This window comes from Serinus canaria, chromosome 19, assembly GCF_022539315.1.
Source record: "Serinus canaria isolate serCan28SL12 chromosome 19, serCan2020, whole genome shotgun sequence".
Classification (NCBI taxonomy): Eukaryota; Metazoa; Chordata; class Aves; order Passeriformes; family Fringillidae; genus Serinus; species Serinus canaria.
Window position 1 is genome coordinate 5669392 of NC_066332.1, and position 26523 is coordinate 5695914.

Here is a 26523-nt window from a genome sequence, read left to right on the forward strand (position 1 = left end):
CCACAGCCTCAGGGCACGGACCCGGCGCCAACCCTCCCTGGCCTCAGGCGCTGTCCCAGTGCCGCCTCAGGGTACGAACCCGCCCTGGCCCCGGGCGCGCTCCCGGTGCCGCCTCAGGGCACGAACCCGCCCTGGCCCCGGGCGCGCTCCCGGTGCCGCCTCAGGGCACGGACCCGCCCTGGCCCCGGGCGCGCTCCCGGTGCCGCCTCAGGGCACGAACCCGCCCTGGCCCCGGGCGCGCTCCCGGTGCCGCCTCAGCCGCTGCCGAGGCGGGAAAACGCTCCCGGCGTGTGCTGGGGGCGGGGCTAGACGGCCCGAGGGGCGTGGCCTGAGCGTGCCCGCCCCCCCCGGCCTTAGTTCGGGCAGGAAGGGGCGGGGCCCGGTGCGCCGCACGCGCGCGCGTGGCCCTACGGAAGCCGGGCTGGCGCGCTCGGGTCCCGGCGGCGGCTGAGGCGGCGGCCCCGGCCTAAGGGGCTGGGGTGGGGGGGAGCTCCCGGGCGTCCGGACGGGGCTGGGAACGGGACGGGATGGCGGCACCGTGAGGAGCTCGGTGAGCGGAGGAGGGGCGGCCTGGGGCCTGCGGCGGCGGGGGGAGCTGGCGGTCGGGCCGGGGCGGGCAAGGCGGGAAAGCGGCCTCAGGGCGAGGCTGGGGCAGGAGAGGCCCTGGGAGTGAGGAGGGGGCCGTGAGGGCTCGGGGTGTGGGGCAGCGGAGCGGGGGCGGTGGAGGCCGCTGCAGAGCGGGTGCCGGGGGGAGGCTGAGGGCTGCGGCCGGTGAGGGGGTCCCGGCGGGCAGAGGGTGCTCAGTGTTCCCTGTGTCGCTCGCAGCAGCCTCAGCACGGACTGGATGCGCACGGGCGGCAGGACGCTGTCACACGCTGCCCGCGCTCTCTGCAGGGGCACAGCGCAGTTCTGCCCTCGCCCACAGCTCCCCTTGCCCAGACTGTTGTCCCGCTGTGCCGGAGCCAGCCGCGGGTGCTGGTGCCAGCTGCTGTTCCAGCCTGTCGCTGTGCCATCCCCGCAGCAGGCGTTTCCCCTGTCCCTGCTGTTGGGCAGCTGGCTGCGCTCGGCCTGCGCGGCTGCGGGGGACATGGCGGAGCAGCGGTACTGCGTGGACTATGCCAAGCGAGGCACCGCGGGCTGCAAGAAGTGCAAGGAGAAGATCGTGAAGGGGATGGTGCGCATTGGGAAGATTGTTCCCAATCCTTTCACCGAGTCCGGAGGGGACATGAAGGAATGGTACCACGTTAAGTGCATCTTTGAGAAGCTGGATAAGGCCCGGGCCACCACTAAGAAAATTGAAGACATCACAGACTTGGAGGGGTGGGAAGAGCTGCAGGATGAGGAGAAAGAAACAATCAACAAGTACATCTCAGGTGAGGCATGAGGCAGTGCCAGGGTCACTTTTCTTATTATTTTCAAGTTGTGCCAGAGGTTGTCACCCAGCTTTGCCTTTGCCATGAAATCCTAATGGATTTATTTGTGTGGCTTAGGAACAAAGTGTGTGGTGCTGCTCCAATCCTTGTCTCAGCCCTGTAGGAAAGGGAAGAAGTGGTCACTTCGACAGTGACACTCCTTGATTCATTTGTCACAGCTGATTGTGGACAAGGCCTAGGTGATTTAATTCATGGGCAAGTAAAACCCATGTGGAAGCACCGGTTATTTTCCATTTCCACCTTTGTGTGATCCTCAATAAATTACATATTATCTAACTTTTGTCATCTGATAAACATCCAGGTTTTTTTCTCCTCCAGTTCCCATTTCTTTTAAGGCTTACTGCTTTGTAAGCTACATAATATGGTGAGGGATGGATGGAATTGTTCCTGACTGCCTCTTTGAACCTTTCTGCTTTCCAGAAGCCAATTCCAAGACTGGAGGTACCCCAAAGAAAAAGGTGATAGTGCAGGCAAAACTCACTGCCACAGGACAGCTGACCACAAAAGATCCACCAAAGAAATTCTCTGGATTCTCTGGTAAGAATTAAGAAACTGGTTCTGGGAAATCAGTTTTTTTTCATCTCAACATCAAGAAGTGTTTTAGCTTGGCTCAGATTGGTAGGTTTTTATCTGTAGGGGTTTTGAATTCTGGTTTGTCAAAAGCTGTCAGTGATTGAAAGAACATCTTGAAAGATGTTTGAATTTCCAGTTTTCCCAAGGAGACAAAGGTTCTGCCATGACCCAGATTGTCAGGCTGACTCCATCCCTACGTCCATTGGCTCATTACAGCCAAACTGAAGGTGTAGGGTAAAGTCATCCCATGTGGAGATCAAAATCTGGAAAAAACTGCTGAGGGATTCTCAGTTGTTTTGGAGAGGAAAACTTGTCCTGAGGGGCAGCTGCCAGCAGAACAGTCCGTCTGTGAGCTCTGATTGGCCTGACACACACCTGGAGCTCCAGAATGCCCAGAGCCACAACACAGCCAAAGACATCAGCTCCTGTAGGGGATTGGTGTTAGGAGACAAAAGGGGATGGGGATGTATTCCCCAATTTTAGAAATATCTTGCTTTGAAGGGCAAAAGTCTATAAAGTAGGAAAAAAAATATAAAACACAGGCATCTGGAAGGAGAAATTAATTTTCACCATGGTTTAGTCATAATTTGCTGGTAGAATTAAGATCTGGTGTAAAATTCTGGTGTAATATGAAGGGTAAAAATAGTTGGAAGGTTTTTAGAAAAGTCATAAATTTTAGCTCTGAGGCTTTGCCAGCACACTGGGATTGTTCCCAGCTTGCCAGGCAGAGGTAACTTCAACGTTAGCTCCATGTTGTTAAAAAAACCAACTTGTGCTGTGTTTGATGCAGCCAAGCCAAAGAATGCAGAAGATTCTCCTGCCAAGGGTGCCCAGCAGCCCAGCCTGTCTGCAGCCAGGTGTGACCCCCAGCACAAGGACTGCCTGCTGCGCGAGTTCCGCAAGCTCTGCGCCATGGTGGCTGAGAAACCAAGCTACAATGTCAAAACCCAGATCATCCAGGACTTCCTCAGGAAGGGATCTGCAGGAGGTATGGCTCCAGCTGGGAATTCTCAGCTCTCTCAGAAGCACCTTCAAATGCTGGTCTCAAAAGGAAAGGGGATTTCAAATCTGGTTGTTGTGTGTGGTCCCAGCCTTGTGCTGTGGTGGTTTCTGAGCTATGGAGGTAATCTTTGAAAAGTGAACTCTACAAATAGCAAATTCAGACAAAAGTGTCTCACTCAGGTGTTGTGGATGCCCAATTTAGAGGCAAATTGTGGCTGTTTTCCCTATGAATTCCAAGCCCCATCTGTAGGTTTTATCCCCAGGATTATGCAAATGGACACAACCAACCAGAACCTGGACATGAAAATAAATCCTTACTGTTATAATGTGCTTTTTTTGTTTGTTTGTTTTCTCCAGATGGTTTTCATGGTGATGTATACCTGACCATTAAGATGCTGTTACCAGGTGTCATTAAAATAGTTTACAACTTGAATGATAAGCAGATTGTGAAGCTGTTCAGCAGGATTTTTAACTGCAACCAGGAAGAAATGGTCCGGGACCTGGAGCAGGTGAGTGCAGACAGCAGCTCTCTTAATTTCTGCTGTTCAGCTCTTTGCTTATGCAAATTCTATAATGGTTTAGGTTTTTTACTCCTTAGCTTGACTGTTAGAATGAGAGCTGGTGATTTATTTTGGTTTTCCTTGGCTTTAGCAGTTTTCATAGCATTTTCTGCCATCTGGAACCTGTAGAAAATCATGTTTGAATGGAAAGCAGGATAAGAATTCACCTGGCAAAGCATTAGAAAGCAAGACTAAAATTATCTAGGCGAGGTGAGCTGCATCTGTTTGTCTAAACTCCTTTTTCTGGCACATTGCTACAGGACTGAGTTATATTACTCTTTTTGTACCATCACACATCAAAACCTGGGATTCAATTAACAGACCTGTCACTGGCAGCTGCAGTTGGTTGTTACAATTAAGCTGCTACAATTGCAGGTGCTCAGTTGTGCACTGAGTCCTTGTGCACAGGAGCTGGTGATTGACTGTGCACCCTCTGATTCACTGCAAGGTGCAGAAAAGGGGTGAATTTGATAATCAAGGTAATTTTTCCATCTCTGTTCATTGCCTTGCTATGTACTGCCTTCTAGTGACATCACTAGCCTGTCCCACGTCCTTGGATTTGCAAGTGGATTCATCCTGAGGAAATAAAGGGTCTGTGCTGCTGCAGCAGTGAAAAATAGAGCCATGAGATGATGCTGGTACTCTTAATTACCTTTCTTGGCAAATTAAACAGCTGAGCAGCTTTACGTGTCGTGGCAGCTTCCTTAAGTGTTTGATTCCAGTTTCTTCATGCAATCCCAGCATCACTCCTGTCCTTTATCCTCACTGGAACCATGCAGAATCCCCAGTGGCACTCCCATTCTCTGGCCATGCCTCTCATCCACACCCTGGTTTTGTTTTTGGAGACAGGGAGATGTTTCTGAGACCATACGGATCTTCTTTGAGCAGAGCAAGACCTGTCCTCCAGCAGCCAAGAGCCTCCTGACCATCCAGGAGGTGGATGAGTTCCTCATCCAGCTGTCCAAGCTCACCAAGGAGGATGACCAGCAGACTGTCCTGCAGCAGATCAGTCGCAGGTGAGGGAAGGAATCAGCCTCTGAAGGTTTGCCCAAACACTGGAGTGGTTCTCTACAAGCTGGAGTAGCTGAAAAATTAATCATGAGCCACTGAGAGTGAACTTAATTAGCATCTGTAAGCTGCTGTTAGTGGTGTGATTGAGACACCTTGACAGCAATGGAGAGCTTTTATGGCTCTTGTTCATGCTAGAGAACTTTGTCCCTGCCTGTCAGGACACCTCAATCAAGTGACTTGCAATAACGCCCTAATGGTGCTTAGCTGTTAATTAAGTTGCTGTTCTTAAACATGTTGGGAAAAGCCTTCAAGTAATACAGACAAAGATTTTTGGTCTGGTTCAGTTTGTGTTGATCTGAGGCTGAGGATTTTCCAATCAGTTATTCTTGATGCATTAATTAAGTAAATTTTGGAAGGTACATCAACACTGAGGCAGAGTTAATGTTAGCATAAGGATGCTGGAGAGCTTTTTGGATATTCCTTTGTGTCTCTGAGGTGTCACTATTAACATGATTGGTTAAACCCTCTGCAAAGGGGGGGCTTTTTTAAAGAGACCTGGATGATTTTCTTTCAGCTGGAAAGTTCAGTTCACACCTTTGCTGAATCTTCTCTTCTTCAGGTGTACGGGCAATGACCTGAAGTGCATCATCAGGCTAATTAAGCATGACTTGAAAATGAATGCTGGAGCAAAGCACGTGTAAGTGACAGGAACCCAGAAGTGCTCATTTCCTGAGGCAGCAGCAGCAGCAGCCCTGAGGCTGAGCCCTGTTCCCCCTCCCTCCATGCCTTGCAGGTTGGATGCTTTGGATCCCAACGCTTACGAGGCGTTCAAGGCCTCCCGGAACCTGCAGGACGTGGTGGAGAGGGTGCTGCAGAACCAGCAGGAGGCAGAGAAGGTGCCAGGGCTCAAGAAAACCCTGAGTGTGCAGGCCTCACTCATGACCCCAGTGCAACCCATGCTGGTAGGTTGGGCCCCTCCTGGCAGCCAGGCATGGCACAGAGACCCCCACCTGGGAGGCTCAGGAGCCAGGGCAGTGGCTGTGCAGTGTGGGCTGGCTCTGCAGGGCTCAGGGTTGTTTAACCCCCACCTGGGAGGCTCAGGAGCCAGGGCAGTGTGGGCTGGCTCTGTGCAGGGCTCAGGGTTGTTTATTGCCAGTTTAGAAAGCATCTCCTACCACCAGGCCAAGTATTCAATATAGTCAGGAACTGCCAAGCTAAAACCTTGCCTTGCTCTCAGTCTTTGGTATTTGTTTGCTGTCATTGCAGAAGTTGATCCTCTCTCTGGAAAGAGTGTAAGCTTTCCAGTGGATTAGAGATTCAAATAAGTCTTTTTGTGTGAACAAAGCAGAGTTAAATATTTACTTGTGGGCTGAGCACACTCCTACAGAAGGCACAGTGCACATTTTAAAGCATTTGGAGGGGATAAGCACTGAAAAGCTGTAATTATCTGGGCATATGCAGATGTTAGTAAGGGAATAATTAAGGAAAACTTGGACTCGCTAACAGAGGTTCTGGACAAAAAGCTCCACAAGAGGATTCATTGTAGCTCATTCATGAACTTGGGTAAGAGTAGCTCTATTTTCCATGTGTCACCTGGGGTTTGGCCCCTCTGTCCCCCAGGCTGAGGCCTGCAAGTCCATCGAGTATGCCATGAAGAAGTGTCCCAACGGGATGTACGCAGAGATCAAGTACGACGGCGAGCGCGTGCAGGTGCACAAGAACGGGGATCACTTCAGCTACTTCAGCAGGAGCCTCAAGCCTGTGCTCCCCCACAAAGTAAGCACCTGGGCACTGCCTCACCCCTTGTGCCAGCTCCTCTGCATTCCCAATAGTTTCCCTCTATAGGCAAGGAGGATTTCCTTCTCATTCCTGGTTTATAGAGGTATGTAGAATGTGGAAAAGCAGCACTTAAAACTAATAATTTAATTCTGGTGCACATTAAGAGCTTGGAATTAAATTTCATCTGTCTGCTGTAGAATCCTCTCTTTGCACTGCATTTTTGGAGCCTTGCTGCCAGTTGGGTGACTTGGTTCTGTTTATTAAAGCCTCATTTTTCTATTTGTAGACTGCTGTGGGTACCATAGAAGTGCAGATGTGCCACATGTGCCTCATATACTTGTGGGGAAAACCCCTGCATTGGAGTGAATCCCTCTCTTCAGCCAGTTATTTTTCTTTTTTTTTTCTTTTTTTTTTTTTCTTTTCCCAAGGTAGCCCATTTTAAGGATTTCATCCCCCAGGCTTTCCCTGGTGGGCAAAGCATGATTCTGGATTCAGAAGTTCTCCTGATTGACAATAAAACTGGCAAGCCACTTCCTTTTGGGACTCTTGGTGTGCACAAGGTAAAAACAAAATTAAATTAAAATGTTTTTTGTGTTAGGTGGCTGTTACACTGCTGACTTAAACACAATCTGTTATCACAGGACAATTTCAGAGCTCTGGTGCTTGTTAGAGCATCTGGGAAAAAAAAAAAAGATTATTGAGAAGGCTGATATTGAAAAGCTACTGCTCTAATACAGTAGATTTGATATTAACCTGATCCCTGGCAGGACATTAACACAACTTAATTTCAATAATACTAAAAAAATATTTGGGAAGTCTTGCAATTCTGTCATTGTTTCTCATGGCTTGAGCAATGTATGGCAGCCTGGGGGAGCACAGGGATGCAGTGATTATTCCATGCAAATGTTATGTAGTGCTTGTGTCTGGGCTGAATGGGGGTGAGGAAAAGGACAGGAAAATGAAAATTAAACTATAAGTGCTTAAGTTAAAAGTAGCCATTAATCTGCTGCCTGTAGAAATGTGGTGGGTTTTTTGCAGCAGTAGTGACAGATGTTGCATTGCCCAAACCCATTAATATTTTTAGCATTATTTTCCATTCCTGGGAAATGAACATTCATTATGTTCTCAGCTGTGTTTGGACTCATTCAGTGTAAATCTGAATTCTCAAAATGCTTCTTTTAGAAGAGGCATAAGCTTATAATACCTAAAATATTACAGAGATAAAAATCCATCCTTATATTACTTTGCTAAAACTGTTTGCTGTGACTGCAGAATCCTGTTAATTGTATTTCAGAAAGCTGCTTTCCAGGATGCCAACGTTTGCCTCTTTGTGTTTGACTGCATCTACTTCAATGACATCAGCCTCATGGACAGGTGTGGCTGCCAGGGGGAGGGTGGCTGGGCTGGTTTCCTGGGATCAACTGGGAAACCTGGGCTGGAAAACCCCACTAATGCAGACAGACCAGTTCACCTGGGCTGTCAGACTGGTCACTCACTGGGAAATCAGGGCAGCATGGGAGGGACCTTGCTGTGCCAAGGAGTTTTTCTGTGGAGCTCCTCTTGCTCTCCAAAACATTGGGATTGGCTGCATCTCAGCTGCTCATCTGGCATCCTCTAAACACACTGTTAACATTGGAATTTCCATCCTGTCACTTCCTGGAGGAAAGTAAGAACTAGTCCTCTCTGGAACTCTCTAGGATGATTTAATGACTTTAGCAGCTTTTTTCAGTGTTCTCTTGGGGTTGCTGCTTGTCCCTCACTGTCCATGCCCTGCTCTAGGCCCCTGTGTGAACGGCGCAAGTTCCTCCACGACAACATGGTGGAGATCCCCAACAGGATCCTCTTCTCAGAGATGAAACATGTCACAGTGAGTCCAGAGTGCCCCTACAACCCTGACCCTGCTCCTCCAGCTCTTGGCTTTTTTTTATGATTAGCTCTGCAAATTCACCCTGGCAAAATGGTTCTCCTTCTGCTCTGTGTGCAAGACTTCTTGAGCCAGCATGGTATTCCCAGCTTCTCCTGGCCCCGGTCCCTTCAGTATAATGTTAACTTGCATCAGTATAATCTTAACTTGCATACCTCAGGTTTCCTGGCTTGTTAATGATTTTGTAGCCATTGTCACCCTGACCCTGTTAGGAGTTAAATCCTGCTGTCACTCAGTGTGTGCTGTGCAGTGCTGAGCTGTAACTGCAGCCTGATTGAAGGGAGCCAGACTGCCACTTCCCAAACTGGCACAGCCTTGAGACATCCTGGCTGCTAAAATCTGCATTTAGGCAGCAGCATGCTGGGATTTTCCTTTGATCATGCACAAGCCTGATGTCCCATTGTTTTTCTCCATTGCTGCTGAATTCTGTGGCACCTTGGCTTTGGTGGAGAATGCTTGGACACTCTGGGCAGAAGAAGGTTCATAGGTCCCAAGGCAGTTGGATGGAGAAGGAAGCAGGCACTGCTGGCTGAGCAAATCTGACTTGTGACATCCTGGGACACAGCCAGTGGGGCAGCCACATCTCTGAGGGGTATCTTTTAACCAGACAAACCTTCTCCTTTTGGGACATACTCCCAGCTTAATCACTGGCTGTGCAGCAAAGAGAACATGTACAGGATCCTCTTTGGAAAATGGGTCAAAGTACCTATTCCTCTCTCTGCAGCTGCTTTGGGTTTAGTGCACCACTGCTCCAAACACAAAGCCTGTAGAGCTCAGCCCTTTTTAGAGTCCTGAGCTAACCATGGTCCCTCTCCTTTGCAGAAAGCTTCAGATCTGGCAGACATGATCACCCGGGTTATCCGGGAGGGGCTGGAAGGGCTGGTGCTGAAGGATCTAAAGGCAAGTTCCCCTTCACTCTGTACTGTGTGTCAGCTGGGAATTTGGGAATGACAGCAGTCAGCTCTGGGACAGAATCACACACTGAGCATTCCAGAAACATCTCTGGGTTTCTCTCAGTGCTGACACCCAGTCCAAGCTGCTCCTCCTGCTGTGCTCAGGAGCTGCTGAGCTGGGTAAAGGCCAGGGCTGCCTGAGGAGCTGCTGCCCACCAGGGGATCTCTCTGAGGGGGCTCTGCCTTCCTTTGCACAGGGTAGTTATGAGCCAGGGAAACGCCACTGGCTGAAGGTGAAGAAGGATTATCTCAACGAGGGGGCAATGGCTGACACTGCTGACCTGGTGGTGCTGGGGGCTTTCTATGGGCAAGGCAGTAAAGGTAGGTCTGGAGTTGGCTAAAGTCAGAGCTCTGCTCAAGGAACTCCCAAGGTTTTCCTGTTCCAGGCCTCCAGAATGAGGGTGGCTGGAGCAGTGGTTACCTGCTGCAGCCCATCATGTCCTTGCTGTGGCTTTGCTGGTTAGCACAGCAGAGCTGGAGGTGTTGGGCTGGGCTCTTGCACAGTGCAGGGGCTCTGCTCAGCTTTGTGAGTGGCCCTGCAAGCATCATAAGCTCAGGCCCCATTGTGCCTTGTCCCATGCAGGTGGGATGATGTCCATCTTCCTCATGGGCTGCTACGACCCCAAGAGTGAGAAGTGGTGCACGGTGACCAAATGCTCTGGTGGCCACGATGATGCCACCCTGGCACGTCTGCAGACAGAGCTGGACATGGTGAAGATCAGCAAGGTGAGAGGGGAGCCAGGGCTTGCTCAGCTGCCCTGGAGGTGCTGCTGCACTGCAGGGTGGGAGTGCCCTGCCAGGAATGAATCAGAGTTAAAGCTCATCAGCCACTTGACACAAGTGAGGTGTCAGAGCAGCCGGCTCCTGGAGGAGGCACTGCCTGGGATCTGTACCCAGACTCTGAGTGGGAAGCCAGGCACCATCTGTTTCCTGCTAGGACAAGGTTTTGTTGGGAAGATCCCAATTTTTTTATCTGGATTTTTGGGCATGTTGTGATGGGCAAAGGCAGTCACTAGATGGGGCTGTGGGAGGGAAGTGCTCAGTCAGGCTCTGCTCTGGTGGCTCCATAACCTGGGGTTGGAGTTAAGATTTCTGTCAGTGATTTATCTTGCTTTTCAACTCTGGACAAATAAACAGCTGAATTTTAATATTGCCTTGACATCCTGAAGGCCATTTGCATCAAAGTTGTAGAATCTTAAAAAAAAAAAAAAGTTAGTTTACATGAATCACAACTGGAGCAACTGTTCTTGTTTCACTCACAAAATTGAGGGCTGTGTTTCAGGCAATATTTGTGATTTTCCAGATGAGGCTGCTGCTCAGTGCAAGTTCCATCCATGCCAAGGCAATATAATACCTCTGTGCTCATCTATTTCTAGGTTGTGTTTCAGCAGCTTCTGTTGTAGAATTAGGTTTATATATGATGATAAGTGTCAATAACTTGAATTTTGTGCTTTTAATTAATAGGATCCTAGTAAAATTCCAAGGTGGCTAAAAATTAACAAAATCTACTACCCAGACTTCATTGTCCCAGATCCAAAGGTAAGTGCTCTCATAATCATTTCACATTTAACACTTCCCAGCCCTTATTCTACAGTCTTCTCTAAATCCTTTAGAAGGACAACCTAGAAAGTTGTCTGTGTTACAAAATAAATATTCATAGTTGGAATGGGAAATTAAGCACAAGTTTTTATCTCTCAATCTTGCAGGTGCATTTGAGGCTAAGAGCTTCATGAAGAAATCACACCTGCAGCAGTTTTGGGAAATATTCTTGTGCATTAAATCCCTTCCAGAAGTGAGCTTGCTTTAAATTTGAGATATGAGAAATCTGACTTTAAAGGGTTGAAACACAACTGCAAACCAAAAGTTGCTGTTGCTGTAGGGAATGTGTCAGTGTGCTCTGTATGCCTGAAGGAGAAGGTGTGCTTAGAAATTGGCATTTTGTGTTAGTGAAGGGTCTCTGGCTTAGAGAAAAAGCAGTTTAACAATGAAGGTGACCAGGAAGGTCACTTTGTGTACATGGAGCTGTGCTGGGGTGGGGAGTGAGGGGGTGAGGCACTCTCAGCTGGCCCCTGAGGGAGCCCAGGGGTGTGCCATGGCTCTCAGCTGGCCCCTGAGGGAGCCCAGGGGTGTGCCATGGCTCTCAGCTGGCTCCTGAGGGAGCCCAGGGGTGTGCCATGGCTCTCTCAGCTGGCTCCTGAGGGAGCCCAGGGGTGTGCCATGGCTCTCTCAGCTGGCTCCTGAGGGAGCCCAGGGGTGTGCCATGGCTCTCAGCTGGCTCCTGAGGGAGCCCAGGGGTGTGACCTGGTTTCCTCCCTCCCTCCCTGTGTCCAGAAAGCCCCGGTGTGGGAGATCACGGGGGCCGAGTTCTCCAGGGCCGAGGCGCACACGGCTGACGGGATCTCCATCCGCTTCCCGCGCTGCACCCGCATCCGCGATGACAAGGACTGGCAGACAGCCACCAACCTGCAGCAGCTCAAGGTGGGGCAGCAGGGGCTCCTGGCACCAGGCTGAGCATGCCCTGAAGGCACCTGCTGCCTGTCGTGGCACCTTCTGTTTTCCCTTCCCACCGCGCTGGGGTTGGGTTGTTCTGCTGGAGGCCTCTCAGGTCCCTTGAGCTGTTGTGTTGCTGTGCCCTCTCAGAGAAGTCCTACAGGCAGTTGGTTCCATCAGCTCGTGTGGCAGGTGGCACCTCTGCCTTCCTCAGAGGTGACCACAGAATGAACTCTGTTGGAAAAGGCCTTTTGAATCATCAGGTCCAACCTATGACCTAACACCTCCTCAGCAGCTAAAGCATGGCACTGAGTGCCTCGTCCAGGCTTTTGTTAAACACGTCCAAGGACAGGGGCTCCACCACCTCCTTGGGCAGACCTTTGTTCTCTCCATGCTCACTCAGTTTCCCATCACCTGCTGAGGCTGGGAGAGGCATTTGGGAAGTGCCTGTGGGTACCCTGGGGCACAGGGGCCAAGTGGCACTGGCCAGGAACCCCTGGGCTGCAGCCATCCCAGTGCCAGCCTTGGGGGAGCTCTGTGCTCCAGTTTGGGGCTGCCAGGGCTGCTGTGCCATGGGAAGCAGGAGTGCTGCAGCCCCCAGGGCCTGCCAGGATCCCCGTGGGGAGGAGAGAGGAACAAAGCCCTCTGCAGATGGGCCTTTCCTACAGTGAGCACTGGGCACTGCTCATCCTTCAGCCTCTTGCTCTGTTGCAGATGATGTGGATGTGGCTTTTGATTCTCCCTGTGTGGAGAGGGGTGGAATGCAGGGAGCTGGGACAGAGGTGACAGGAAAATGACTGCAGAGGGGTGCAGGAAGAGGCTTTTGAGCAAACACTTCAGGGGGAAGAGCACCAGAGCTTCTGTGCCTCACAGCTCATCTCCAGTGTCAGACGTGTTTCTGTGCTGTTTCTCTGGGCAGGAGCTGTACCAGCTCTCCAAGGAGAAGGCTGATTTCAGTGTTACAGCTGGGGAGGAGGATGAGTCCACAGCTGGCAGCAGTGGAGAGAATGATGGGAATTCCAGGTCTTCCACTCCTCACAGCAGTATTAAGAGTCCCCCAAGCAAGTCACCTGCAAAAGCCCAGAAGGCAGAAGGTAAGGAAGGGGATGGTGTTTCAGGAGGGAGCCTGGGCTGTGTCCTCTGTGCTTGGGGCAGGCTGGCTCTGGGCCCTTGCCCTCTGTCAGAGACTTGATCCCACCTTTCCCATGGATCTCAGGGATAATGGGCAAAGCTGTTCAGATCCTTGCTTTGGCCCTCTATGAATTGAGTAGCCACAGCTCTGAGATGTCCTTGGATTGGGAAGAGAGGGATGGAAACAGCTCTGATGATACTGTTCAGGTTGGTGTTCCCTGCTCCCATTTGTGCAGGTCACGGCTCTTTGGTGTGAGATTGTTGGCCATGAGCCAGTGTTTAATTTGACTTGGATGGAATTCATGTGTATAAAGGGACACGTGGCTGGAGGTGATTTCCTGGTGAATTGAGCTGGAACATGAAGCAGATTGCTGAGCAGTTTCACAGAGGACAGAGTGGTGACAGCATGGAGGGCAGGTGGCAGCAGCAGCCTGGGAATGGGGCAGGAGGCTGCCCCACACCATTTCCAGTAGAAAAATGGGTCTCACTAGTGACAGGAATTGATGGATTTTCCAGAAAGAGGGGAGGAAACTTCCCCCTTCTGCTCTTTACTCTTTCCTACAACATTAATACACAACCAGGATCTGGACAGAGCACATGCACAAATCAAATTTTTGCTTTTAGACAGCAAAGAAGTCATTGGATCCCCTCAAAAATCTTCTATCAAAAGTCACTTCTTACCTCAAAAATCCGAGGAGAAACGAGGGGAGAAGAGAAAAGCATCTGAGATGGAGGACAATGGAAAAAAGGTACAGACAGCACCCATGGCTGGGTGGGGGGAGGCTGGGCAGTTGGGATCTGTCCATGTCCATTCCAAGGAATGCCTGTGTTCATTTCCATTCCAAGGAATGCCTGTCCACTTCCATTCCAAGGAATGCCTGTGTTCATTTCCATTCCAAGGAATGCCTGTCCACTTCCATTCCAAGGAATGCCTGTGTTCATTTCCATTCCAAGGAATGCCTGTCCACTTCCATTCCAAGGAATGCCTGTTCACTTCCATTCCAAGGAATGCCTGTCCACTTCCATTCCAAGGAATGCCTGTGTTCATTTCCATTCCAAGGAATGCCTGTCCACTTCCATTCCAAGGAATGCTTTGCCCAAGCTGTGTTTCCCTCCCCCCTCAGCAGCCCCTGCTGGACATTTTCACGGGGGTGAAGCTGTACCTGGCGCCCTCAGTGCCGGACTTCACCCGGATCCGCCGCTACTTCATCGCCTTCGACGGGGATCTGGTGGAGGAGTTTGACACGGCCTCGGCCACCCACGTGCTCGGGGACATCGATGACAACCCCGGGGCACAGCGGGTGACTCCCAGGTGGATCTGGGAGTGCATCCGGAAGCGCAGGCTGGTGGCGCCGTGCTAGCACAGGGGGCAGTGCTGGCATGGACAGCTGGAATGGGGAGTGGAGGGAACGGGAGATCCCTCCCTGGAGGTGTGCAGAGACAGGAAGTGCCCTCAGGTAGCTCCAGAGATCCAGAGCAGCCCTATGGAATGAATTTAAAAAGGTCTCTGAAGAAATGTCACTGCTGAATCCCATTTTCCTGCCCATACTGTAGAACCACCACCCTTATCCAGGTGCTGGTTTAATCTCCTTGGGTTTTTAAAGTTTGGGTATTTTTATAGATAAATAAAACTGAAGCAGCTTCTCCTTTGCTGTCAGGACTTATTTTCCAAAGGTTCTTCTCTTCCTGTTCAGGAGAACAGAGCAGCAGCTCCATGGGACTCTTGGCTATGGTGCCAAGGTCATTTGTGTTGTCAGGTAATTTTTTTTTTCCCCTCCAGCTCTTCTGTACCGCCCCCAACAGCATTTCAGCACCTGGGATCCCAATTTCGGGCTGAGGTTCAGCAGTAGCTGTTGGATCTCTGCTTGTAACAGATTCAGAAACAAAGTTAACTAAATCACAATTCAACTTTATTATAAAATTATAAACCAAACTTCTGTACCAAAACTAGTAAGTTGAACCATCATAGTACCAGAGGATTTAATAGTGAATAACATGCCCTTTCAAGTAGAATATTAAGTTTTAAAATCTTTAAACAATGTACAGTGTACATAAAGCACATAAATATTTCCATTTACTTTATTAGTTCAGAACATTATATTCCTTTGGATCATTAATCAGTTTCCTCCAGGTTTTGATTTTCCTTTAAAAACAACTCACTCATATCCGTAAGTAGAGAATCCATTTTTACAAGGGAAACAAGAAGAGTCCTCCCTTCACAAAGCACATTTTGGAGTCACAGGGTGGGTGGATCTTCTCATCCCTAAAATTTCAGGCATTGATCTGCAGCTTGATTTGACTGCTGTAGACAATAAGCCTACCCTGTACAAGGAAAAGTACATCTATCCATAGGGGAATCATCTTCTTCCTGCTAAATTCCCCCAGCCCTGAGTTTATTGAACAATATGACAACATGAATTTTCACAGTGGATTTCCTAAATGAGGCTGTTCAGCTCGTTGTGTATTCCTGCAGCTCCTCAAGGTCCCTGTGCTCTCTGCAGAGCAAACAGAGTCACTTCGTGCCTGCCCTTTTCTCTGTCAGGGTGCACTGACTTGGTCACTTTGTTCTCCTGCTGGATCTGTTAACAACCTTACATCTGATTAGAGAACAGCCTGACCAGGGACAGAGGGAGGACTCAGAATGCTGAGTTCAGTCAAGGCAGCAGCTGCTGCAGTTTTGTGGAGTTCTGAGACCCCCTCAGTGAGACACCCCTGGCTCTCTCCTGCTGCCTCCTGAGCCATGGATCTCTCATCCCAGGTGCTGCTGTGCCAGCAGTGCCCAGAGCTAAGGCCCGGCACTCAGCTGCTGCTGGAAGTGGCCCTGTGCAGAGCACACCAGGTGCTGCTGCCATCACTGCCACTGCCCAGGAGCTCTGCTGCTCTGCCTGCAGCTGCACTTCAGTGGCCCAGGAGCTGAGGGGAGTCACTGCAGAGCCCCTCTGGCTCTGTGCTGTTCTCTGCTGGCAGCCAGGCTGGAACACAGAGCCATCCCCTGTCCCAGGGCAGCCAGGACAGCTCTGCAGGGAGGGCACAGTGCCATGCTGAGGGACATTGAGGGCAGCACTGAAGCCCTGGTTGCCTGCAGGCCATGAGGGCAGAATACACCAGTTCCAGTCACCTCCAGCCTCCAGAACTCCAGTCTGGCAGTAACCAGACTCCTCCAGCATGTCCCTTCCAGCTGAACACACTGCCCAGGAGAGCTGTCAGGGATCAGGACACAGCCTCTCTCCCCACCCTCACCTGCAGAAAGGACAAAATTGCTTTTGGTAAGCAGTGGAAGGTAACAGACCTGTCAAACTGAGCCCTGGGGAGGATGGGGAAGTTGATCTGCAGAGGAGATTGCTCATGGATCCAAGGGAGACAAAGGCTTTCTTCCATGATTCCCTTCTAAAAAAAGAAAAAGTCACCTGTACTTAAATATGATTGTGTAGCAGTGGAGCCCTCACTACTCTGCAGCTCTGTGGTTTCCTCACTAAACCCTGGGGAAGACTCAAGCCTTGGATTTGTAGCTCCCTCAGCAAGGGGGGGCAGTTCAGTTTGAGCCCCACCTCTGGCACATGCTGTGAAATCAAAGTTAAAACCAAACCAGAAACCTCCCTCTGGCACAGAAACAAAAACCCAGCACACAGGGCAAGGCTGAGCCTTCCCAGCCTCCCTCCCAAGTTTTCAATAATACAAAGACAACCTTGATAGAAAATTACACATTTTTCCACAATTGCACTAGGCTGGAATTAGGGAAAGCAGGGATGGTCTGCCTGTCCTGCAAGCACAACAATTTTACATTAAATTAAAAATAAAAGTAAAATTAACAAGCACAGTGACATTTTCATCTTCAAAAATCAAGTTGTTGCTGGGCAGAGCCTGAGCAGCAAAACAAAGGACACTTTTAGAGACCCCAGCTCACTTTTATTATTCAGAGGAAAATACAAAGCCTCTGGAGCTGATCTTCCTGGTGGAAAGCTGGGCATCCATCTGTCCTCAAATTACCCTAGGATGGAGGTGGTTAATGACTGCTGGCAATGAGCTCCAAGGAGTCCAGGCACTGTGGTGTAAAGCACGATGGTGGGATGAGCAGAGTAGGGCATGGCTTGAGCAGAGCACTTTCCCAGGCTTCCTCCTTCCCTCTCTCGCAGCAGGGTCCATGCTGATCTCCAAGGCTGGCAGGGATGTTGGCCCTTTCCCGAAGAGCACTGAGGCTGTAAGGCACAGCAGCCCTGAGCCCAGAGCCCCCTCTATGTCCTGAAGACGTGCACGGCCCGGATCACGTACTGCCGGCAGATGGGGCACTCGCTCATGCGCTTCCCGCACTTGGTGCACGTCACCATGTGCCCGCACTCCAGCAGCACGCAGTCGATGGCAGCGTCCATGCAGATCCTGCACAGGTTGTCCTCGGCGCTGGGGGGCCCAGCAGCACCTGAGGGGACAGCAGAGCACCGAGGGGTCAGACAAAGGGAGGTGGGATGGGTTTGTGCAATCCCACTTGGCTCTGCTGGAGGGATTCCCTAAGGGACACGGCCTGCAAAGGAACTGCCCTTGTGGCTGCTCCATCAGCTGGCAAGGAGCAGAGGTTTTAGCTCTTACACAGTAATTTCTGTGAGATGGAAACAAATACCACTGAGATTCTCAGTGAAGAGGCAAATGAAGCAACAGGGGTCTCTCTTCCCAAGTAACAGCACAAGAGGAAATGACCTCAAGTTGTACCACAGAGGTTTAGATAGAAATTTTTCCTGATCTCCATTTTCAAAAAGGTTGTCAAGCTCTGGAACAGGCTGCTCAGGGCAGTGGTGGCATAAAAAACCCTGGGGGGAGTTAAAAGCCATGTAGATGTGGCATTTGGGGACATGGTTTAGGGGTGGCCTTGGCAGTGCTGGTTGGACTGGATCTTGGAGGGGTTTTCCCAATAAACAACTACATGATTAAGGATCTCACTCACCAGTTTGATCGTCAGTGTCCAAAACTGCAACAGAAGGAGAGAGGAATTTGGTGAGAATCTGAAAAGCTGGGAGAGAAGTGGTAGCAGGCCCAGGGGCTGAAAACCTTGAGGGAGTTGCTGAACCAAAACTGCTTTTTGCTGTTCACCATGGGAGGGTCAGGCTGGGCTCTGATCAGGACAGGTTCAACAACTGACAAGAACCTTCTGTGATACTGAGCTCACAGAACAGTTAAAGCTTCCCAGAGAAAAGGGATCCAAAGGGATGTCTCAATTTTTAAGACAGCCTTGGAATGTGTGCAGAGCTTGGCTTCTCAGCACTGGACCTGCAGCAGCCCCTTGTGCCAGCTCCTCTGCTGTTACACAATCACCAAGTGATTGAACAGACACAGAGTGAGTGAAAGAAAAGGACACATTGCATCAAAAGCACAAGGTAATGAAAGAATGCAACCCCAAAACTGCTGTCTTAAATCTTGAATCATCCATAGAAGACAAAGCCTAGAGAGACATGTTTAAGAAAACAACACTACTCTGGACAGCACTGAAAAACCAATGTATGAAATCAAACTGTTAAAGTTTCTCTTGTAAGTAATTTACAAATACATGGTTTTTTTCAGAAATCCCCTGGAAGTACAAACTGGCACCTGGAAAATCAGGCCAGATATATTCTCTACACACCTGTGTCCCCTCACAGCCACCTGTGCAGGCCCAGGAACACTCTGGTGGTAAGAGAGTGAAGCCCCAGCTACCCACAGCTGGGCAGCCCTGGGAGCCACTGCACTGAGCACATCCTGAATCTCCCAGCTGCTCTTTAGTGGCAGTTTCCTGCCTGGGCAGGGCATTTCCCTGCTGGCTTTGCCAGGTACCACGAGCCAAGAGATAAGAGCTCAGCATATCCAGTCATGTACAACCACCCAGCTGTTGTGAGGGTGAGGCAGTGCCCAGTGGGATCTGTTGGGGGCATGCACAACACCAAGAGTGAAGGACGCTGCTGCTGCAAGGCTCCCAGAACTCTCCTCAAACAACAACAAGGAGTGGTGAGCAGAGCTCAGCTTCTTTCACTCTGTACAAAACACTCCCTCCTTCCTCCTCACTCTGCTGCACCAGAAATGTCAGCTAAGCTCCATTTCCTTCTACAGCTGCCCATAAAAAGGCTAAACCTGGAGAAACAGGCCCATGTTGGCCAAGTCTCTCACCTAGATGCTGAAGGTCCTTCTCTCTGTAGAGGCGAGTGACCCTCTCCAGCAGCTCCCACTTCTCACAGCAGCCTTTGTAGTTGACGAAGTTGCGGGCGAGGATTTCCTTCAGCTGCCGCACCGAGAGCGCGTTGATGTCCCCGACGCTGCTCAGGTCAGACAGGGAGGCCTTCCTGCCCAGCACCAGGTTATCCTCAGAGTCACTGGACTGGGGGGAGCACACAGGGAATCATTCATGCCCTCAACACCTTGAACTAGGATTTTAATCAACTTCCAGCATGTGTGTTAGCAGGAATTTAGGTCTGGATGTACAGAGAAGTGGCTACTCTGAATTAATCTACCAGAAACACAGATCTTGAGATAGAACAATAATTTCTGTCATGGTGTCCAAGTGACACCAGCTCTTTCTGTATGTGGAGGACAAGATGATGCCACAGAAAGGGTTGATTTGGTTTGGTCAGCCTCAGTTACTGTTCATGTCTGGTAGCAAATCCAGCCCAGGAAACCTGGTATTCCCTGCCATCCAATTCCAGGACACACAAACCTGTATCTCATCCTCTGCTGCTGCTTCTTCTGCTGCATTCTCAGCTGCTGTTCCACAGGCTGGGCTCGGAGGCACATGACCATTGGCCTGGAAGAGGAAATGAAGCTTTCACCAGCTGTAGGTTTCTGGAGGGAAATCAACTCCAGGACAGTGTCACTGGAGTCCCTGACCTCTGGAAGGACACAGGCAGGACAAGGCCCAAGCCAGGCACACTCACAGAGGGTTTTCCCTGTGCAGCACTCACACAGAGTAACACTTGCTGAAGCTTTAAAGCCCCAGTACAGAACTCCAGGCTGGATCAGGAGGAGACCAAATTTATACACCAAATTTGTAATTGTGTATGTGCAGTCCTTCCCTGAAGGTCACACTGTGCTCTGGTGTGGTGTCAGAGTTCTCAGTGCAGAGCCCTCTCTGACAGCTCAGATCTCACAATAACCAGGCAAACACCTCCTCAGGTGGGGTCTGGAGTGGGCAGAGACAGTGAGGGAGCAGCAGTGACAGAGCTGGAGGAGAAAAGCTGGGCAGCTGCTTTGAACACTTGATCAAACGAGCAGTGTAATTTCAGCTGACTCACCCCCAGCAGCCACTGCTCCCTCTGGTTTCCTACTGACAAAGAGACTGTAATGTTACCATCTCACTTATCCAAGTGGGGACTTGTTAATATTTACAGAGCCCAAGAATAACAATCAGGATCAAAGAGCCTGAACTGCAGCACCATGTCATGCAAGTCAGGACAAGAAGCTGAAATGTATCATGGGGCAGTGAGAAAAGAGAGCAAAGCTGGTAAAAACTGGAATGGCAATATCCAGAAAAGCAGGGAATGAAATGCCTTTCAATGATTTGTAAAAAACATTCTCACGGGAGAACTCTTCTGTTGAACTAGATAAATCTGCTGAGGAAGCAGAAGGTACACACATTTTCACAGCTCTGGCCCACAGGGAACTGAATACACCCATTAACTTTGTAACAGGACAAGGAGCAGATGTCAAACACTGAGTAAACTTTCCTTAGCAGAGAGCAGAAAAACAAACAAAGCAAGGTCAATAAAAAATAATTAAACTCAAATGCCCCTGCCGAGGTTCATCAGAACTGCAGGTTCATCATAAACCAAGACTTGGCAACAGGCTCAGGGGTTGTCTTCTATTGATCTTAGTGCAGGAGACACCAAAAACCTCACCCAGCCCCCATCACCTCTGATCAGTTCCAGCTCCAAAACTGCATTAGGCTGTCCTTGTTATCTGGCACAGGAATTAAAGAACAGTACCAACAATTTAATTACACCTACAAAAACGTGCCAGAAGCCATCAGCAAATACCAAAGGAAGCAGTTACAGAAGCACCTTGTGGCAATGGAAGTGGGGACCAGAGCACCAGAGAAAACACATCCCAGAGCAGTGATGATGTTCTGAGAGTGAATGCTCGAGATACTCAGCACTGCCCACCAAATTCAACTCCATAATGAACAGCACATCAAAGTTAGTGACAGCAAGTCACAGCTTTACACAGCAAAACCACAATGCAGCATCCTAGTAGTTAATCCGAAAATGGAGATGAATAAGTTTGCAAAAGATTGTTCTGGCCAGAGATTGTACCTGTTGGTGTTCCTGAGCTTCTGAACTTGAGATGGGATCTGCAGACACTGAGGACTCATCGTGTGAGGTAGGAGAGGCCAGGTTGGTTGGGGGGTGACTCACAAAGTCTTGCTGTTCACGAGCACTGGTATTAAATGTGCTTGTTCTTATCTGATCTTCCTGGGTAATTGCAGGCTGCTGGCCAAGGATCAGGAATACCAGGTCCTCCTTTTCACGACAGAACTCTGTAGAAATCTCATGGAGGGCCAAGTAATCTCGCAGATCCTTCACCTTCATCTTGATCAGCTCCTCCCGCTGAAAAGCCGTGGCTCGGAAGCGCTGGCAGAGGTGGCAGAGCAGGGGCCCACCCTCGGGCTGGTTTGAGCAGGACGTGCAAAAGTTCTTCTTACAGTCCAAGCAGATGTGCTGGGAGAGAGAGGGGAAGAGTCAGAGCCAGCCCCTGCCCTGTGCCAGCAGCACACAGGGCAGGCAGCGCAGCCGAAGGAAGCAGCAGCTGCTCCTAAAGCACAATCCAAACCCTCCAATCCATGACAAAGTGCCAAGTGCTCACCCATGCTCCTAGAGGAGGAAAAGGACTGATCCCTGAGCAATCACTGAGCCTTGGAGAAGCCCCATGCCCACTCCATTTACCCAGAATGAAATGTGATATCCTGACAAGATTCCCTCACACGACAGGAATTTTCTGCACCTGCTCATGCAGTTTAAGCCAGAGGAAATTGAGATTGAGGCAGCAGACTTTGAGTAAATTCCAGCTAGTTGTGCACATTGCTCTGTGCACTAAGAAGTTCAACATTGAAGGAACGACGTAAAAACATTCCTCTTTCAGAAATACCTGCTATGAATGATGTTCCTCCCTCCTTTTTTCCCCTCTCCAATTCGCTGCAATCACGGAATGAACCTCGGTTTCACCATAAGAGGGACAGGGAACAGCAAGGTCTCACAAACATCAAAGAATCTGACATTTGTCTATACAAAAATAGCTTATTTTGAAAACAATATGCACACTTTGTACCAGTTAGTGCTGGACAGAAAGTGTTGGAAGTTTTGGAAATGTTATGCCCCAGACAGTTAAAAACTTTACACACTGAATTCTGTTGTTAAAAGTTTATATTTGATACTGGTTCTGATCTTGTCACTCAGGGCTTGATTTTCAAAGTTCCAAGCACTCACAGTCCATGCTGACTTCTGCAGAAACTTGACTGCTCAATCCTTTGGAAAGACAAATTCTGCGTTTTCCAATAGGAACAGCAGCAGAACAGCCACATTATGTGCCTGTTAAAAAGTCCTGGGGGAAGAGAGAAGTGGTTTCAGTGCTGTTAAAAATGCCAATTCACAGTCTCAGAGGAGCCAAGCACCTCTGTGGAATCCTGACACGCTGATCCTTCAGAGCTGTGCAAGGAAAAACACACAGGTGGAGTTGGAGAAGTAATAAATACAAACTCCAAGACAAAACACTGGTTTATGAACTGCTCTAGTGATTGAAGAACATCCCAGTTCTTCAATGTTTTACAGCTGTAAATACACTACTTGCTTACAAAAGCTCTTTCTGATGCCCTTTTCAGCCTGAAACCCTCCCTGCTCCCCAGTTAACACCTCCAGACCTCTCATTTAGAGCCTGTACTACACTCACAGTGACACTTACTGGGAAGAATCCCAATTTCCTGCTCAAGCATTTTAAGACATTCCTATTTCTACCACAGAGAAAAACTCTTGAAACCTTATCTCAAAACTGCTGTTTGGGGGCCTGCCAAGGAAAAGCAACTTTCACCAAACACAAAGCAAGGCAGGAAGGGCAATTTCCACAGAAGATCCAATTTGGAGGAGTTTTCCCTAACTTCATCACCATAAAAAAATTAATATGCAATTGACTTTTTGTGACCCTGTGATTGCAAGAGCAATCCTGCTCCTTGGGGAATTTTTAGGGCAGAGACAGGAACTGATGGCCGTGTGTGCCTAGAGCAGGGGAACAAAACAAATCCACAAAGGCACAGAAGTGGAAAATAACTCTGTTGGTAACACATGCCCTCTGAATCCCCCATCTCTGACATGGGAGCAAGCAGATGAACTGAGATTTAAAAACCCCAACCACACAAAAACTGCACAAAACAACCCAAAACCCTGAAGCAGCCCCACTTTTCTCTGGCAGGGGAAGCCTCCCCATGGCCTGCAGGTTGCCAAACTGGCTGCAAAGGGAACCCCTGTATTGCCAAGGACCTTCCACCAGCCAGAAAACCCCACCTTGAGCACTCCCACTTTGAGGTATCACAAAGCAAACACAGCACAAGGACTCTTCTATCAAACATGTTCTTGCAATTAACAGTAATCCTGCCTCAGTTATCAAAGGATACATTTGGGAAGTGAAAATAAACCCAGGCATGTATCTGACTTAGCAGCTCAGCACTAGGATTTATCTTCAGAGAAAAAAAAAACCTTCCTCAGACTGTATCTGAGCAGCAAGTGTTTGAACATGGATATTTTGGCTACATCTCAGCATCAAGCAGCTCTTACACTTCACTGAACTCTGACTGAAAGAGCATTAATTCAAGACAGTGTGTTCTTCAGAAGGATTAGTTTCAAATGTTGTTGCACATTAAAACTTTCCTAAAAGGTCAGGCCACATCTGACTGCTGCTCACTGACAGCACAGTCAGTGTGGTCAGACAGCCCTGAAATGCTTTATGGGGGGGGATTGTTGGTTTGTTGGGTTGGGGCTTTTTTAAAGCAATCTAGGCTATCCTTATGGTCAGCAGTGCAGAAGGAATTAATTTTGATCCCCTGTATTTCAGAATAAACATTAACTGGACACTGCAGTTCAAAGGTGCTGCCTCTCCCAGGAGAGAATGCAGTTTTCCATGCTGTCCTTGCAGCACTGTGAGATTTCATACAGTGCTCCCTCCATAGCAACAGCACTGAGGAATTCCCATGGCTCACAAACACACCAGTGTGTTCTAAGGGATGTTTTCTCTCCCTCAGAGACCTCAGGGGTGAGCTCTGGCAGCCCCTCCTGCAGCTGTTCCAGCATTCCCACCTGCAGCACAGGGCTCCAGTCACCCCCAGAGATCCGTGCTCAGGAGTGGGCAGCAGGAAGGAGGGAGGAGGTTTGGGAGCCCCCTTTGGAGTACAGAACATAAACTTCAATTTCCCCGACAGCCTGGAGCAGGAGCAGCTGGACATGAGCACAGGTACAGACAGCAGATCCTACAGAAAAAGGGGGAAGCTGCTGAGGGCAGGAATGTTTCCAACAGCTTTAGCAGATCCTCTATAATCTGTGCACCAGAGCATTCCCTCTCCTGTCAGAGCTCAGCTGGAGGCACTGATGGCTCTGACAAGACACTGCTCTAAGGGCAGCTCATACAGAACAGCTCTTTAGGGGATACTGGGGAAAACAGGGCTGTGCTTCTGCTGCTGAGCTCACAGCTGCCTAAATGCTTTCATTTCAGAACTGTCTCCATCCACTATTTGCAGCCATGGCCAACAGCAAGTGCTGAGTGCAGGGTAACTCTCCACAAGTATTTGTGAGGGCATGTGGCTGAATGAGGACAATGTCAAAGGCAACATGACAGAGTCATGAGCAGGGAGGGCCCCACTGGAGCTGACCCAGCACCAGGAGCAGGCTCAGCACACTCACACACCCCACAATACATCACCAGAGTCTGATTGCTGAAGCAACTGCACTCCTCAGTGCAAAAATGCATCAACATCCCTGCTGCCCTGGGAGTAGAAAGCAGCAGCTCTGCCCAGACCCACCATTCCTCAGATGAGTGTCCTCATGCATAAATATAAAAAAGTGCAAGAAAAACCAATTTATGAACGTTCCCAGATAATGTGAAAGGGCTGTGGCCAGAATTGACCATTATTTTTAAATTCTCACATACTTAAGTTCAGTAACTATAGATCAGACACTTCTTAAGCCACAGAGTGTGGACACAGAACAATTTTCCTCACTGGAACATTTTCAAGCAGCATTAAAGGACCCACCATGTCCAAATAATGCTCCAGGCAGGGTTTGCTGTCAAATTAAGTCTTGTGGTACCAATTATTTTGGCATTTATACACCACAAATCAAGTTTACAAGTAAGATAAAATTGATCTGGGTTTGGTCTGGGGCTATTTTTGCTCAGCAGTTCTACACACACCCTCAAAAAACTTCACTGGCTTTTAGCTTGAGCAACAATAGTTTGGAAAACAGGAAGATCTTCCTTTCCTGAAAGCACAAACATTATTAAACTTCTTGCCACAATATTTCTTTTTAAAGAACATTAGTGCTTTTAAATAAGAAATGTAATAACTTATGCTCAAGTTAATGCTTCTTTAAGTGACTATCAGCAGTTTGGCTTTCTCATTGAGGAAATCTGCTGAAGGATTTCCAGTCACATTTGTTGTTCCAGGACACAAAATAAAACAAGGTGGACACTGGACTCTCCAAGGTAAAAAGAGGGAAAGTTAAATTCTGACTCCAACATTTATAGATTTCCAAAAGTGACAGTGGATTGGAGGGTGACAGTGCCACCTCTCCAATGACAGTGGACAAACCAACAGTCCATCAAATTTCTCCCCCTCAGTAAAAGAATGCAAAACAGTAAGTTATTTACCTAAAGTGTCTGAGAAAGTTCATTACAAGAATGTAAACATCAAGAAGGCTTAAAAAATCTTAAAAAACCAGGGCAACACACACTAATTGTGACAGAATGACTGAAGACCCAGAGCCAAGATGAGCTGTCTTCTCCCATACGGGACGTGCAGATCTGAGGATCAGTGTACAAAATGTGTGTCTGTAACTAAGTGAAGGAGCTGGCAGGGCAGGCTCAGGACTCACCTTGCTGGAGGAGCTGTCGAAGTGCATCCCACAGGCTTTGCAGCTCTGCTCAGAGGCAGTGGGAGAGGGGAAGGAGCTGTAGCCAGGGTTGGAGTAGGCCTGGGCTCGGGCTGCCGGCGGCGGCTGCATCTCCTCAGGGGAGCCATCCACACAGAACCAGTTACAGCAGCTTGCCCACATAGTACCTGCCAGGGAAACACCTGTCAGAGGGGCAGGGACACAGCCTGGCAGCTCAGGTGACAACACAGCAGGAAATGCAGCTCAGTGCCCACCCCTGGTTCATTTTTAACAGCATGTTTGATCCTTCCTCTGACAAGTGCACACAAAGCCCACACACTCAGTCCAGCATGATGCAGCTTTGGTGAAAAGGGACAAATTAAGACCAAAAGAACTTTATTACTGAAACTTCAGAGTTAAGAGACTACAATGAAGATAAGATAAATTTTATGTTCCACTTGGCTATATCAGATTGTGAGTTTGCTCTAACAGGCTGTTTCTATTTCATATAAGCTGCAATACTTATCAGGATGTAATAATGCACCAGGAAAAGAACACAAAAGCTCAAATTATATAGCACAGAACAGTTAAATA

The 26523-nt window shown here is 49.2% G+C and overlaps 2 protein-coding genes across 12 annotated transcripts in view; one reads left to right on the plus strand and one right to left on the minus strand.

Annotated features, from left to right (window-relative positions):
• The first annotated feature begins 417 nt into the window (after positions 1 to 417).
• LIG3 (DNA ligase 3) lies at positions 418 to 14502 on the plus strand. 4 transcript variants are annotated; one of them, XM_050981691.1, is made up of 20 exons: positions 418 to 550; positions 826 to 1373; positions 1854 to 1970; positions 2797 to 2994; positions 3366 to 3517; positions 4418 to 4584; positions 5199 to 5276; positions 5373 to 5541; positions 6200 to 6355; positions 6787 to 6918; positions 7653 to 7732; positions 8138 to 8225; positions 9105 to 9182; positions 9433 to 9556; positions 9819 to 9961; positions 10700 to 10774; positions 11567 to 11713; positions 12645 to 12819; positions 13481 to 13605; positions 13981 to 14502. In XM_050981691.1, the coding sequence occupies exons 2-20, from the start codon at positions 845 to 847 to the stop codon at positions 14215 to 14217; spliced, it is 2970 nt and encodes a 989-aa protein (XP_050837648.1). In that variant the 5' UTR covers positions 418 to 550; positions 826 to 844; the 3' UTR covers positions 14218 to 14502. The 4 variants fall into 4 exon arrangements, with proteins under 4 accessions (XP_050837648.1, XP_050837650.1, XP_050837649.1 ...); XM_050981693.1 differs by having other exon boundaries at positions 13984 to 14502; XM_050981692.1 differs by having other exon boundaries at positions 426 to 550; positions 829 to 1373.
• Positions 14503 to 14744: 242 nt separating this feature from the next.
• RFFL (ring finger and FYVE like domain containing E3 ubiquitin protein ligase) overlaps positions 14745 to 26523 on the minus strand; it is a 29256-nt gene continuing 17477 nt past the window's right edge. For all 8 annotated transcript variants that reach the window (XM_018919339.3, XM_050981696.1, XM_050981695.1 and 5 more), the window contains 6 exons: positions 25933 to 26117; positions 21118 to 21522; positions 19527 to 19613; positions 18983 to 19190; positions 17790 to 17813; positions 14745 to 17270 (listed from right to left, as the gene is read on the minus strand). In XM_018919339.3, the coding sequence (XP_018774884.1) occupies positions 17089 to 17270; positions 17790 to 17813; positions 18983 to 19190; positions 19527 to 19613; positions 21118 to 21522; positions 25933 to 26112 (1086 nt within the window). In that variant the 5' untranslated portion in view covers positions 26113 to 26117 and the 3' untranslated portion in view covers positions 14745 to 17088. The remainder of the gene's footprint in view (positions 17271 to 17789; positions 17814 to 18982; positions 19191 to 19526; positions 19614 to 21117; positions 21523 to 25932; positions 26118 to 26523) is intronic.